Source organism: Oncorhynchus nerka, linkage group LG15, assembly GCF_034236695.1.
Source record: "Oncorhynchus nerka isolate Pitt River linkage group LG15, Oner_Uvic_2.0, whole genome shotgun sequence".
NCBI classification, from domain to species: domain Eukaryota; kingdom Metazoa; phylum Chordata; class Actinopteri; order Salmoniformes; family Salmonidae; genus Oncorhynchus; species Oncorhynchus nerka.
Genome location: NC_088410.1, coordinates 61,414,743 through 61,428,877, shown reverse-complemented (window position 1 = coordinate 61,428,877; position 14,135 = coordinate 61,414,743). Strand labels below are relative to the sequence as shown.

Sequence of the window (14,135 nt, the reverse complement as noted above, 5' to 3'; positions counted from 1 at the left end):
ATACAGTTTGTTTACAAACATTGGAGTAAAAATTGTCATGTAAACTCACTTATTCCAGACCAGGGGCCTGTTGCACAAAACTAGGATAAGGGATTAAGCCAGGATATCTTGGTGATCCTTGCTCAATTGATCCGTAATCCGGTTGCACTAAAGATGGATAGGGGGCAGGAGGATATGTTATGGTATAAATTACCATGGAGATTTATTCTGTGGAGCTAGCCTGCTCCAGACCAGGCTAAATTCCAGGATCTATTTAATCTCATCCCTAATGTCAGTCAGCAGTCACCACAAATGGAAACCAATAGTTATTTCACTGCTCACTATACATTATCACATAAACTAGACCCACTGTTATTATTTAAACGTTTGTGATCATTAATTTCAATGATTTTGGATAAAAAATGATTTTTAGATGTTGCTATCATTAGATAATTTACAGTTTCCCATAGACTATAAGGCTATATATAAAATGATAGAATATTAGGGCCACAGAGGGGAAAAAAACAAGTCATAATATTGTGGACAGTTGTTAAAATGACAGATGTGGGGCATTTCGTGAAATTGTACTTCAGTATGGTTTCATAAACAAAGACATGCTGATGTGCCAGAATATTAAGTATCACATTGTCATAAGTATCAAAACTGTAAAAACAATATGTAGCTTTTCTGCAGAAAGAACCAGCCTCATAAATTTATGACTTTATCCTTTTTCTTCAGTGTGGCCCTAGTACTCTGTCATATAAACAAATACACATTCCATATGAATATAAAAACACAATGTGTAACATTATGTTCCTTTATTGAATAAGGACAAAACAAAGCAGGTAAACCATCAGCTCCTTTCGAAACTGAAGTCACAGTGACTCTACAAGATGGAAAGCACAGAATCCAAGCATATTATACAAAATGATACATACACATTCAAAGGTCTGTATATAACACACCCTGCATGTCTGCACACTAAAATAAATGCAGGACAAATCCATACACATCAACTGAACAGACAAATGAATGGATGCAGTAGCCTCCCTGCAGCCTTGTATTACACACAGTATACCGCACAAACATCATAAGAGGCCAAATTCGTCAAAAACGAACCCAAAAACCCAAATTCCTCTGCCACCGCAGGACATATTTAACCAAAATTGAAAGCACACATACTAACTAAAATAATTCAACACATATTGGTCCCTCAGCAGCCGACCACTGTCGTCATCAGGGAAGATTGCCGGATTGTCCCAGTCCATGGCTGGTGGCACTCTGGGGGCCCTCTCCTTCCTCAGGCAGGCCACATTGTGGAGGACAGCACAAGCCACAGTAATATCACATGCCCTAACCGGGCTGACCCTTAATTTGTGAAGGCAGTGAAAGCGTGCCTTCAGGAGGCCAAAGGTCATTTCAACTCTGGCCCTGGTCCTGGCATGGGCATGGTTGTAGGCCTGCTGTGCTTCCTGGGGGTCTGTGAAAGGTGTCAGGAGAAAAGGCTGGCAGCCATACCCCCTGTCTCCCAGCAACACACCAGAGAATTCACCTGTCAACACAAAATCTCATCATTACTACCTCATAAACACAGTGATATTCTTGACACAGCCATGATGGTTATAAATAGGGGTTGTGTGGCTTACCTTGTGATAGGCACTGATAGATTTCAGAGGCCCGAAAGATTCTGGAGTCATGGACTGAGCCAGGCCATTTTGCCACAACATTGCTGATCACACAGTCAGCATTGCAGACCATCTGAAATCATAAGATGAGGAATATTACACCAATCAATGCACATCACTGGCAATGCAGAGTGTTCGTCAATGGACAATATCAAAAAGTTATGTTCACCTGAACATTAATGCTGTGAAAGGATTTCCTATTCACCTGAGGGCACCTGAGGGGGCTTTTATCCTTATGTGTGTGCAGTCCACTGCACCAATGACATTGGGGAAACCTGTCACACAAAGTAATGAGTATCCTACTATGTGTTAACAGTTGTCCTGTAATTTGTAGATCCTCTTACCTGCAATCCTATAGAACTCCTCTTTGATGTCACAGAGTCTTCTGTGGCCAGGGAAGGAGATGAAGACATCTGCTAATGCTTTGATAGCCAGACACACACTCCTTATTGTGCGGCAAATTGTGGCCTTGTTCAGCTGTTCTGCATCCCCCACTGAGTACAGGAAGGCTCCACTAGCAAAAAAGCGCAAGGCCACACAAACCATTTGCTCCACACTCAGTGCATGGCTCCGTGCAGTGCGGTGCTTAATCCTGGGACCCAGTAGTCTGCATAGATACCTGATGCCATCTGCAGAAAACCTGTATATTTCATATAGATGGTCATCAGGGAAGGCCAGTGGGTCCAACTGGTCCCTGAAGACCCTTTCTCGCCTGAAGGCTCTCCTCAGCACAAGTGCTTCTTCATCCACCACATCTCGCACGAATGGGCATGCCATTGTCAGAGCAGAAAGGAACACACAATTTTGGGCCTTCATATAGGCTAGTGGCCACACCTGGTGCTGGGGGGGTGGGCAAAAGAGGGCGATGCCTTATAACGATGACTTGGTTGTACTGATTGCTGGGAAAATAAAAAAAAACCTTAGAAAGATGCCACCGTCCTGTGTGCTCACAATAAGAGCTCATATGTCATGGCTCACTTGACTTTACGAGAATATACCTAATTTTTATTTTGAGCTGTGTCATCTTCTTGGAGCTGGGGGAGGAAAGAAAAATAATGATTAATACATTTGTGTTACAGTTAGCATACAGTGTACATTGAAGGCATATCTCACCTCCCTCTCAAGTTTTTTTATTTCAAGGTCCAGTTTCCTAATTGTCCTCTTTTTTATTTCGGACTCCAGTGCAAGATTTTCCATCTTTTTCTTCTTGTACTGAATGTCTATGTCTGCCAGTTCTATTTGGCGCCGGAGGTGGTTGCCATACAACTTTCTGATAGCTTGTGAGCTCTGTGAACACAATACAATTAGCGCAGCTGGAATTTGGCAGGATGTGGTGTCCTTTTATTAATACGCACTATGTTGCCAGGCTGGTTTTCCCACTGTATAGCATCTGGGTCCTGTAAAAGAAAATAGATTTTTGATTTTGATGAGGACTCCTCACCATTGTAGAGTAAATAGTACTTTCACAGTCTTAACATGATACCTCATGCCTTCTGGAATCCAGAGAGATGGTCTCCTCCTCATCATCGTCTCCATCATGTGCTGTTGCTGCTGCACTGGGGCCTTCACCCTATCACATTTAATCGGATTCATATTGAAGCTAGTAGACAAGACATGCCAGGCCTACAGTATGCCTTTGATGGAGTACTCACTGGATCAGCATCGTCTGGTGCTTGTGCTGGTGGCTCTAACAGGAACACAGTGCTGCCAGGCACTGCAAGGCAATAGGTAAACCAAAGTCAGACAGTCCAAATTGATTCAATATGAATGTGGTTGTATCCCATGTAGAGATGGAAGGACATACCTTGAATGAAGCGGGTGGCATCTTGGGAGGAACCTATGCTCGTCTCTTTCCCCCCAGGGATCCCCTCTAAGACGGGCCTGCCTTTATTTAGCTCCAAGGCCATGTCCTCTGCTGGGGTAAGGTCAGCCTTTGGTGACCCACCACCCGTGCCTTGTCTGTGGGTATTCTTTTTCACTGCTAAAACAGTACAGACAATGTGTGAGCAGGCACCTTCTGGGTACAATATATGCTTGTGCTTTGTTAAATATTAGTCAGGGACCATACCATTCTGCAGAATGTTCTTGTATTTGATTTTGACCTGCTGCCATGTCCGTTTTGGCCCGTTCATGTTTAATCTACACACACACACACACATTTAATGGAGTCACACTGCAAAAAATTACTTGGTACTTTTGTCTTGTTTTCAGTAAAAATATCAAAAAATGTATCATAGCTTTATACAGTGTGATGGAGTTACTTTACACAATTTCACTCATATCTGCAGTGCATTTCAATTAAAAATTTAACCGTTTCATAATTACAGTACAACTGCATTTTTGGAGATGTGAATTAAATATTTGAATTGTAATTGTGATGTTTCAGCGGAGCGGTGAGTGTGTAATTGTGCACTACTTACGCATTCAGGCGGTCTGCAATACTTTGCCACGCTTTTTCTCTTTGCTTTATCACTGTGGCGGTGTTGCCTTTCTTCTTAATTATATATTTTACCTCCTCGTATGCCTCCATGAGGATTTGTGCTTCCGACGGGGAAAAGTACGCGGCTCTAGTTGCCATGGTAAATCAGTTAATCTGTGATCTGTGGCGGGGTCTATTTGAGTGAGCCGTGAGCGCGCACCTATCCAGGATTGGTTTCACCTGGCTTAATGAATCCGTGTCTGCTCATCCTGGCTTGGTCTTTGTGCAACCAATTAAGCCTGGACGCACATGTTTTGGCTTCATTGAGCTCAGCTGAGTCATTTATCCCGGATGTCTTAATTCTACTTTTGTGCAACAGGCCCCATTTTGAACGGTCGTACAACATTTAAAGTGTGGCTGCTGTCACAAGGTTCTGAATCTGATGGGGTATGACAGTTGACCTAATAAGCTCATGAGGCATTTATAAGGTAAATTCATCAAAAATCTATATTTATTTATACATCCAAAAATGGATCTGGCAATTAAGGATTTCTGACTTCACAATTAAGGATTTCTGAATCCAACTTCACATCAATCTGTCAGGTTTGGGCTACGTTTTGCACAGAGCCTACACAGCACATTAGTTAAAAGAGTAATTTTATATTTTCGACATCTCATTGGAAAACTGCCTGACTGTGAAAAACACGTTATGGCTTCCCATTAAGCAGCTTCATTGTAAAAAAGAAAGAAAAATATATATTTTTCTCACAAATACTTTTTCTTGATGGTTACATAACCTTTAGTGAACTTTAGTGTTCCTTGGAAACAAACCTAATTAAAATCAAATGTCTTAACATTTACCACATACAACTGGGAAAATACATTTGAACAGCCCTCCAGCTGGTAATTACTAGTGAAAAACTTGACTATCATCCTTCATGTGATGCTTCCTTACCCATAGGAAGTCCCACCCATTTGACTACTTTAAAATGGTGAAACCCTCAATAGCAAGGTTCATGCCAAAATGGGTTTTATCCATTTAGAGTCCTAACTCTATGGTGGTAAATTTCCACTTCGAACGCAGCATTAGTCTCATCATTTGACATTTCTGGAGAGGGATGGACTTTGCTTCCTTCTGCTCCAATCATCTTTTTGCTGAACGTCTAGTCTCCTTTCCATTGCTGACAGCTGTCCCTCCTGCTCCTGGATTGGCTGCTCTGCTGCCAACATCACTGCCAGCCTGCCCTCCCTGTTGAGGATTAGTCGAGCTCCCGGAACCTTGAGAGTTTACACCGTTCCCATTGGTAGTTTCATTACCTAGAATAAGAAATTGGCATGCTTAATTTATAAATCTTCATAGTGATAGAAGGGAGAGGTAAAGTGTTAGTGTTCACAATTAACCAATTGCCCCCAAAAAATACACTGCTGTTTGTATACACTGAAGGTGGCTGAACCAGCCACTCACAAGTAAAAGAAGCAACTTTACAGCTTAAAGCAGCGATCAAAAATTATATTGTTATTTCATGGAATTGTATTCCTTTAGTTTACTGATACAGACATGGCATTGACGTTTAGGTAGACTTCCAGGTGGAAATGTTGCATGAATCACCTAATAGCAGCAGAGGAAAATAAATAAATAACACTAACGAAGGCCGTTGCCGAAACGCTTTCATTTGACGTCATAATTCTTAATTTTTTGTTGGTCTTTGATAGTGGTCTTACCAGCAGAGCTGTTATTGTTGTTGTTCAGTATGTTTCCTTGGTCACCGACTACCTGGGAAATAAATAATCTGTTCACACACAGTACAAGAAAAAGATACTTGAAACATTGAACTAAATTCGTAGGTGAAAGTTACTTAAAATAATATTTTTTCCCCTATCATTCTGTAATAAGACGCTTACACACTGATATCCCTAAGTTCAAAACACCCCTTACAGTCTTGTTTTTCATCTGGTCCATGTTAGAGTACTCTGGGCTAGGCTCACTGAAGTTTGTTACCTCTGAATACACCATGCAGAACCTGAACAAAACGATAAGTGAGCATTAGTTTAGACCAGTAAATTATGACATTAGATGCATCTCTCAGCAACATTTACATTGTTGCTCCTCCTTTTCGTAAATATGTAGCATGAAATGTTATTAAGCATAGAGCATCTATAGAACTTACTCTCCAATCTTCGACAGCTCTCCACCTCTACCCGTGTACAGAGTCAGGCAACCTTTGAACACAGACGCATATCTGGAGAAAAGACACAAATTTCAAGACAAAATACATTTCCCCCCAGGATTTAAAGTTGATCCAAGATTAAAGGACTAATAACGTATGGTATGTATTCATCCGAATGTAAGTTCATGCTGGTAGGTAGAAAATATGACTGGGTGGTCCTTTTTGATTTCTATGTTGATTTTATACTCGGCTGTAGGTTTGGAGCCCTGTCCATAAAGTGTGGCATTAACTTGACTGTGCTGTGACTCAATAAATGACTCACCCCTTAGTGAGTCTGATGATGTCACCGGTTTGGATCAGTCCCCCTACCTCATCCCAAACTGAGATGCTAATGCTGCCGGTCTTGTCGGCCACCTTACAGGTCCGCACCTCATACCCATCCTTTGTCTTTGTCACTCGTCCTATGTGAGAGTGGGTAAGAGGGACAAGTAATCAGTGGCCTTTGATTGGTGTACAAAGACAAGAAGAAGCTAGTTGTACAAGGATAGTGTCAAATATCTCATTATTATACTTTTTGTCATTTAGCAGATGCTCTTATCCAGAGTGACTTACAATTAGTGCATTCAGCTTAAGATAGCTAGGTGAGACAACCACATATCACAGTCATATTAAGTCCACTTGTCCTCAATAAAGAAGTTATCAGCAAAGTTTGTGCTCGTTGGTGGCCAAACGGAGTGCTTGGGTTGGGATGTAGGGTTTAAGCATAGCCTGAAGGTAAGGAGGGGCAGTTCCCCTTGCTATTCGGTAGGCAAGTACCATGGTCTTGTAGTGGATGCGAGCTTCGACTGGAAGCCAGTGGAGTGTACGGAGGAACAAGGTTACATGGCAGAACTTGGGAAAGTTGAACTTCAGGCGGGCTGCGGCGTTCTGGATAAGTTGCAGGAGTTTGATGGCACAAGCGGGATCCCAGGTAACAGAGAATTGAAGTGGTCCAGACGGGAGATGACAAGTGCCTAAATTAGGACCTCTGCCACTTCCTGTGTGAGGAAAGGTCGTACTCTATGGATGTTGTAGAGCATGAATTTGCAGGACTGAGTCACTGCTTTGATTTTTGCAGAGAATGACAGGGTGTTGTCCAGGGTCACGCCAAGATTCTTTGCACTCTGGGAGGGGGACACAGTGGAGTTGTCGACCGTGATGGAGAGGTCTTGGAGCGGACAGGCCTTCCCTGTCGAGGTTGAGCTTGAAGTGGTGGGCCAACATCCAAGCTGAGATATCTGCTAGGCATGCAGAGATGTGTGTTGCCAGCTGGGTGTCAGAAGGGGGGGAATGAGAAAAGTAGTTGACTGTCATCTGCAATGATAGGAGAGAACATGTGAGGATATGACAGAGCAAAGTGACCTAGTGTAAGGAGAAAAGAGGAGAGGGCCTAGAACCGAACACCAGTAGTGAGAGCACATGGTGCAGACACATATCCTCTCCACGCCATCTGGTAGAAGCAGCCTGCCAGGAAGGATGCTCCCAAGTGACACAGCGGTTTAAAGGCACTGCACCTCAGTGCAAGAGGTTTCACTACAGTACCTGGTTTGAATCCAGGCTGCATCACATCCAGCCGTGATGCGGCGCACAATTGGGCCGGGGTAGGCTGTCATTGTATATAAGAATTTGTTCTTAACTGACTTGCCTAGTTAAAAAAAGGTTAAATAAAAATACACATAAATGCAATCCAAGAGTGTGCAGAGCCTGACATGGAACGCAAACCGGGCTGCGCGTGTGCGCCATCGTGCATAAATGTATTTTGTCCCCCCACACCAAACGGGATCACGACACGCAGGTTAAAATATCAAAACAAACTCTGAACCAATTATATTCATTTGGGGACAGGTCGAAAAGCATTAAACATGTATGGCAATTTAGATAGCTAGCTTGCACTTGCTAGCTAATTTGTCCCATTTAGCAAGCTTGCTGTTGCTAGCTAATTTGTCCTGGGATATAAACATTGAGTTGTGCATTTCAGGTAAAATAACAAGGTCCTCTACTCCACCAATTAATCCACACATAAAACGGTCAACCGAATTGTTTCTAGTCATCTCTCATCCTTTCAGGCTTTTTCTTCTCTGGACTTTATATTGCGATTGGCAACTTTCATAAATTAGGTGCATTACCGCCACTGACCTCGTTCGTCTTCAGTCACCCACGCGGGTATAACCAATGAGGAGATGGGAGAGGCAGGACTTGCAGCGCGATCTGCGCCAGAAATATAACTGACTTCTATTTTAGCCCTTGGCAACGCAGATGCTCATTGGCGCACGTGAGCAGTGTGGGTGCAATAATTTAATAATATAGATTACACCGCTCGTAGTCAGCCTGTGAGACGCCCAGCCCTGAGAGGGTGGAGAGGGTCAAGAAGATCGTTCTGAGAGAGATAATGTGAAAGTTGGAGAGTAAACATCAATTATGAGGAGAGTAAATATCCATTTGTGGGAAAGAGAAAAGGGAAAGTTCAACACAGATACGTTTTTTGATAGCTGGCATGATTCAAATAAACCAACATGAATTGTTATCATTAGTCTACATGGTGATGTATAAAGATGTTTCTCTGACTGTCAAGCCTCTGTGTTGTGCCATTATATTGTGTGTAAGATTTTACATACATTTTTACATACATATTACAAGATAATTATATACATTATGTTTCTGTTCATCATTAATTGATTATTTAAAACGTTACTGTTAGTAAGGAGTTAGCACCTGTTTCAAGTACGATGAAGATGACACTGAGATTCTTGAGTCCTGGCTTGATGTCCTTGACGTGGGTCTCGGTCGTCATCTTTCAGATCCTCGTCATGCATCCAAAAGTGTAAGTCAATTCTGGGCCAAAGCAGCCCTGAAATAATTACAAGAATGTGTGTGTGACAGAGGTAAAATTCGTTTTACATTGGATATTTGGTTTTCTCCCGTCAATAACCATTGAACCAAACATGCCATGACTTTGAACATTGATTATTCTGAATTAGGGGTGGATGGAGAACAATGGAAAAAAATGTTATATGTTTTTTACAACTATGATTTCAGATTTCAATCTTTCATTCCTCTTAAACAAAGCGTGTCATGAATATGAAAATTATATATTCTGGGGGCTATGAACAAAAATCCAATCCAGAAGAAAAAACAATAACTAAAAAGGTGTGGATTATTCTCCCTACTCCCTTGATTCAGAATATATCGTTTCCACACTTTGTTTAAGAGCAACAGAAGACTGAAATACGGAAAAAAATATCTTACATTTGTTTTAAAGGTGCACATTTTTCTCCATCCTCCCCTGATTTAGAATATAGAATTTTCATTGTCATGGCATGCTTTGTTTAAGAGCTATTAAAGATTGAAATCCGTAAGGAAAAATATCATTATTCACGATTCATTCAGGACTATCCATCTATCCATGATAGAATCCACATAAATGTAGAAATGTTAAGAAACATATTTTATTATTATTTACAATAGAAGTGACTCCAAAATGACACAATGCATTATTTATCATTAATTTCTATTGGGTACAAAATAATCTGAAACACAACTAAAACAAACAGCAAATGCATCCAACAAGTTAGTAAAGTAATACGTTTTGGGTAATCATTGTGTGCTAGGAATTTGGGACCAAATACTAAATATATGACTACTTTAATACACATATTAGTGAATATGTCCCAATACTTTTGGTCCCCTAAAAATACCCTCAAATTAAAGCAGACTCTCTGCACTTTAACCACATCATCATTGTATCATTTTAAATCCAAAGAGCTGGAGTACAGAGCCAAAACAGGACAAAATGTGTCACTGTCCCAATAATTACAGAGGACGCTGTATTTCTAGATTTCTAAATAAACAAGGCATGGATTTTTTTCCATCCTCTCCTGATTCCAATATATAATTTTAATAGTCACGACATGCTTCATTTAAAAGATATGAAGATTTAAATCACCCCCAAAATAATTATATTCAAAAATAAAATGAAAAAGGTGTGGATTTTCCTCAATCCTCCCCTGATTCAGAATATATCATTTGCATAGTCATAGCAGGCTTTGTTAATACGCTATTGAAGATTGAAATGTCAAATTAAAAAAAGGTCTGGATGTTTCTCCATCCTCCCCTGATTCAGACGGCAGGTAGCCTAGTGGTTAGAGTGTTGGATTAGTAACCGAAAGGTTACAAGATCGAATCCCCGAGCTGGCGAGGTAAAAATCTGTCTTTCTGCCGCTGATAAGGCAGTTACCTCATTGTTCCTAGGCTGTCATTGAAAATAAGAACTTGTTCTTAACTAGTTAAATAAAATATACAAATATCATAGCCATGGCATGTTTTATTCAATAGATATTGACTAGAGAAAACTGAATATCCAACATAAAACAACACTGAACAAACATGCAACAATTTCATGGATCAGAAAACCAGTCAGTATCTGCTGTGTCTACCATTTGCCTCTCGCAGTGCAACACATCTCATTCATATAGAATTGATCAGGCCTGTGTAATGTTGTCCCACTCCTCTTCAATAGGAGTTGCCGGACATTGGCCGTCGATCCAAACATGCTCAATGGGTGAGATCTGGTGAGTATGCAGGCCATGGAAGAACTGGAACATTTTCAGCTTCCAGGAACTGTGTACAGACCCTTGCAACATGGGGCCGTGCATGATCATGTTGAAACATGAGATTATAGCGGCAGATGAATGGCACGACAAAGGGCCTCAGGATCTAGTCACGGTATCTCTGTGCATTAAAATTGCCATCAATAAAATGCAATTGTGTTTGTTGTCCATAGCTTATGCTTGACCATACCATAACCCCACCATGTGGCACTCTGTTCACAACGTTGACATCAACAAACCGCTTGCCCACATGACACCATTCACGCTGTCTGCCATCTGCACGGTACAGTTGAAACCGGGATTCATCCGTGAAGAGCACATTTCTCCAGCATGCCAGTGGCAATCGAAGGTGAGCATTTGCCCACTGAAGTAGGTTACAACGCCGAACTGCAGTCAGGTCTAGTGAGGATGACGACCACGCAGATGAGCTTCCATGAGACGGTTTCTGACTGTTTGAGCAGAAATTCTTTGGTTGTGCAAACCCACAGATTCATCAGTTTGCCGGTTGGCTGGTCTCAGATGATCCCACAGGTGAAAAAGACAGATGTGGAGGTCCTGGGCTGGGGTGATTACACGTGGTCTGCGGTTGTGAGGCCGGTTGAACGTACTCCCAAATTCTCTAAAACGACGTTGGAGGCAACTTATGGTAGAAAAATTAACATGAACTATTTGGCAACAGCTCTGGTGGACATTCCTGCTGTCAAAATTAAATCATATTTTATTGGTCAGACACATATTTAGCAGATGCTATTGCAGGTGTAGCGAAATGCTTGTCAGCATACCAACTGAGCGCTCCCTCAAAACGTGTGACATTGTGTTGTGTGACAAAACTGCACAATTTAGTGGCCTTTAGGGGCTCCCGAGTGGTGCAGGGGTCTAAGGCACTGCATCTCAGACCCTGGTTCAATTTCAGGCTGTATCACAACCGGCTGTGATTGGGAGTCCCATAGGGACGTGCACAATTGGCCCAGCGTCATCTGGGGCAGGCCGTCATTGTAAATGAGAATTTGTTCTTAACAGACTTGCCTAGTAAAAAATAAAAAATAAATTGTTCCCAGCACAAGGTGCACCTGCATAATGATCACACTGTCTAATCAGCTTCTTGATATGCCATACCTGTCAGGTGGATGGATTATTTTATGTAAACACATTTGTGCACAACATTTAAGAGAAATAAGATTTTTGTGCATATTGAACATTTCTGAGATCTTTTATTTCAGTTCATGAAACCAACACTTTGTGTTGTTCAGTGTAATTTGACCTCGTGTGAGAATGAGCAAATTTACAGGAATACATGGCCTTAATGATACATACAGTAATAATTTAAACAGCAATGCAAGATCAGATCAATGCAAGTATGTAACCCAGGTCGACTAATTACTTATAAAATAGCTAGCAAGACCAGTCTAGCAACTAGGGTGTAATCATTAGTCTAAACAGTTATAAAACGGAACGGTTTGCAAATAAAACTAGAGTTTCTATTGGTCAAATTCAAGTAGGTCATATATACAGTCATTGGTAGGTCCCTCCCCGTTTCGTTCAAGAAACATTTTGCAACAGAATTGGCTCAATGAATACGCCCCTGCTGTAGTTTAGCAAACTGCAGTAACGTTACTATGCTAGCTAACGTTAGCTATAGCTAACTGGGTGCCAGGTCGTAAGCTACACATTTCATTACCTCAACAGTGTGTATTGTCGTCCACAGCTGATTTGTCCGGTATAATGGATTTTAAGCCATGGAACAAGTGAGTTAAAAAATAAGTATTGTTTTCCTGTTTGTAAAAGAGCTAGCTAGCTACTATTAAAAAATAAAATAAAAACCTAGCTACTGTTCATTTTTTTGTGACCGTCAGTACAGTAGTGGCGGGCATTCTGTTGGTCAAATTTAGTTTCAATCAAAATTGTATCCAATGACCATGGATTATATGGGATGCGCATGAGATAATCATGTGATAGGTCCTTTATCTGAGAAGGAAAACTGCTCGTACCGAAGATAGGTTGAGTCAACTGTCTATCAACGATTTTACAATTTGGTTGCTTAGCGGCGTAGGCTGGACGTGGGTGGAAACGTGGTGACAGGAATCAAGATTTTTTTTTTATCATGCTGGAACGCTAACCCAAACGTAATTTAAAAGGCAATTTAACCATTGATTGTTATATCAACAGGTAACGTTACCCAGTTCGACAACATATCACTAGAGTTGCTCTCTATCTGCTTGTTTTACTGTGTGATTCCAGCGTGTGCCAGCTATCTACCTGTAGTACTAGCTAACGTTAGCGCACGTACGTAGTTAGCTGTGGCAAGCTTGATTAGTTGCACATTAGCACGCTTACTCGTCAAGACTTTCTGATCGGTATCCATCACTAATCTTTCCTCTGTTTGCAACTGACTACTGTTTGATAGTTAGCTAGCCAGCCACATACCTACGGCCGGGATTCCATTTTGAAACGGCAAGGATGATTTCCGTGTTTGCGTAGCTAACTAACGTTGCAACAGTACAGTGGCGGTCGGTGCGGTTTAGGTGAGCGAGGACGATTAAAGAAAAAAAAAATATATGGCCTTATTTCTATTACAGCAAATTGGATGACTGCTATTTAATATTCCATTGACACAGTTCAGTGTAACGTCAATAGGTTTAGGCTACAGCTTAGGGGCACAGGTCAAGATCATTTTTAGTAATCAAGGTGACATTAAATACAGACTTACACACTCTTGTGTGCATCTAGCTGATCTAGGGTGTAATTAGTTCAACAGTTGCAAATTAGAGTTTCTATTGGACTAATTTGGGTATATTCGTTAGCTTCTGTTTTAAGAAATGTTTTTCAACCGAATCAGCAGAATGAATACACCCCTGATCACAGGCAAACCGAGTTGGTTTTCATAGCAGCCACATACAAACCGCATGATCACTTTGCTCCTTGTAATTCCCTTTCGCGTCTACGTGCTCTCCTCCTGTTGCATGTGGACTTCAGTGCATAACACATAAGCTGTCTGACCAGGCAAAACAACTTTTCCAAGCCTTCATATCATAACTGTTACGCACAGCCTACATCGTCGCTACCATATTATCTAACGCCATAGTCAACATAGTTATTAGAACTAACGCATTAGTAAACCCGCTACAATCATGTAGTACAGTCAGCAAACAGTTTAGCAGTTACTCTGGCAGGCCCCGGTGGCAACAAATTAATAAAACCAAAAGCTTACCTTGACTTGGAAGAGTTCCAGTGTTGGATA

The 14,135-nt window shown here is 41.3% G+C and overlaps 3 protein-coding genes across 9 annotated transcripts in view; 1 reads left to right on the top strand and 2 right to left on the bottom strand.

Moving 5' to 3' along the window:
* Positions 1-759: 759 nt before the first annotated feature.
* LOC135560224 (uncharacterized) lies at positions 760-4,475 on the bottom strand. 3 transcript variants are annotated; one of them, XM_065001773.1, is made up of 12 exons: positions 4,085-4,475; positions 3,733-3,803; positions 3,469-3,645; positions 3,317-3,378; positions 3,148-3,234; positions 3,020-3,061; positions 2,778-2,951; positions 2,663-2,698; positions 2,009-2,563; positions 1,834-1,939; positions 1,626-1,737; positions 760-1,531 (listed from the first exon to the last, which is right to left on the bottom strand). In XM_065001773.1, the coding sequence occupies exons 1-8, from the start codon at positions 4,240-4,242 to the stop codon at positions 2,663-2,665; spliced, it is 807 nt and encodes a 268-aa protein (XP_064857845.1). In that variant the 5' UTR covers positions 4,243-4,475; the 3' UTR covers positions 760-1,531; positions 1,626-1,737; positions 1,834-1,939; positions 2,009-2,563. The 3 variants fall into 3 exon arrangements, with proteins under 3 accessions (XP_064857845.1, XP_064857843.1, XP_064857844.1); XM_065001771.1 differs by having other exon boundaries at positions 1,870-1,939; positions 2,009-2,698; XM_065001772.1 differs by lacking the exon at positions 1,834-1,939 and having other exon boundaries at positions 2,009-2,698.
* A 252-nt stretch (positions 4,476-4,727) lies between these two features.
* LOC115143042 (SOSS complex subunit B1-like) lies at positions 4,728-13,409 on the bottom strand. Of its 2 annotated transcripts, none has more exons than XM_029683044.2 (7): positions 13,322-13,409; positions 9,003-9,138; positions 6,574-6,712; positions 6,252-6,323; positions 6,020-6,104; positions 5,806-5,857; positions 4,728-5,400 (listed from the first exon to the last, which is right to left on the bottom strand). In XM_029683044.2, exons 2-7 carry the CDS (start codon positions 9,079-9,081, stop codon positions 5,228-5,230), a joined length of 600 nt encoding a protein of 199 aa, XP_029538904.2. In that variant the 5' UTR covers positions 9,082-9,138; positions 13,322-13,409; the 3' UTR covers positions 4,728-5,227. The 2 variants fall into 2 exon arrangements, with proteins under 2 accessions (XP_029538904.2, XP_029538903.2); XM_029683043.2 differs by lacking the exon at positions 13,322-13,409 and adding an exon at positions 12,576-12,900.
* Positions 12,495-14,135, top strand: part of LOC115143041 (E3 ubiquitin-protein ligase NRDP1-like) — a 28,337-nt gene continuing 26,696 nt past the window's right edge. For 3 of the 4 annotated variants that reach the window (XM_029683039.2, XM_029683038.2, XM_065001770.1), the window contains exon 1: positions 12,949-13,063. The gene's annotated coding sequence lies outside the window, so the exon portion shown is untranslated. Of the gene's footprint in view, positions 12,643-12,948; positions 13,064-14,135 lie in introns of those variants that run through there. The other variant, XM_029683040.2, reaches the window with a different exon arrangement.

What these genes read in the sequence shown, in the direction of transcription:
- LOC135560224 (XM_065001771.1), bottom strand. Translation starts at nt 4,242, where the DNA reads ATGGCAACTAGAGCCGCGTACTTTTCCCCGTCGGAAGCACAAATCCTC. An exon ending in CACCAGACGATGCTGATCCA is followed by an intron (nt 3,235 to 3,316) that starts GTGAGTACTCCA and finishes TAAATGTGATAG; the next exon opens with GGTGAAGGCCCCAGTGCAGC. An exon ending in TGGATTCCAGAAGGCATGAG is followed by an intron (nt 3,062 to 3,147) that starts GTATCATGTTAA and finishes TTTCTTTTACAG; the next exon opens with GACCCAGATGCTATACAGTG.
- LOC115143042 (XM_029683044.2), bottom strand. Translation starts at nt 9,081, where the DNA reads ATGACGACCGAGACCCACGTCAAGGACATCAAGCCAGGACTCAAGAAT. An exon ending in ATCATCAGACTCACTAAGGG is followed by an intron (nt 6,324 to 6,573) that starts GTGAGTCATTTA and finishes TCTTTTCTCCAG; the next exon opens with ATATGCGTCTGTGTTCAAAG. An exon ending in ACCAGATGAAAAACAAGACT is followed by an intron (nt 5,858 to 6,019) that starts GTAAGGGGTGTT and finishes TTTATTTCCCAG; the next exon opens with GTAGTCGGTGACCAAGGAAA.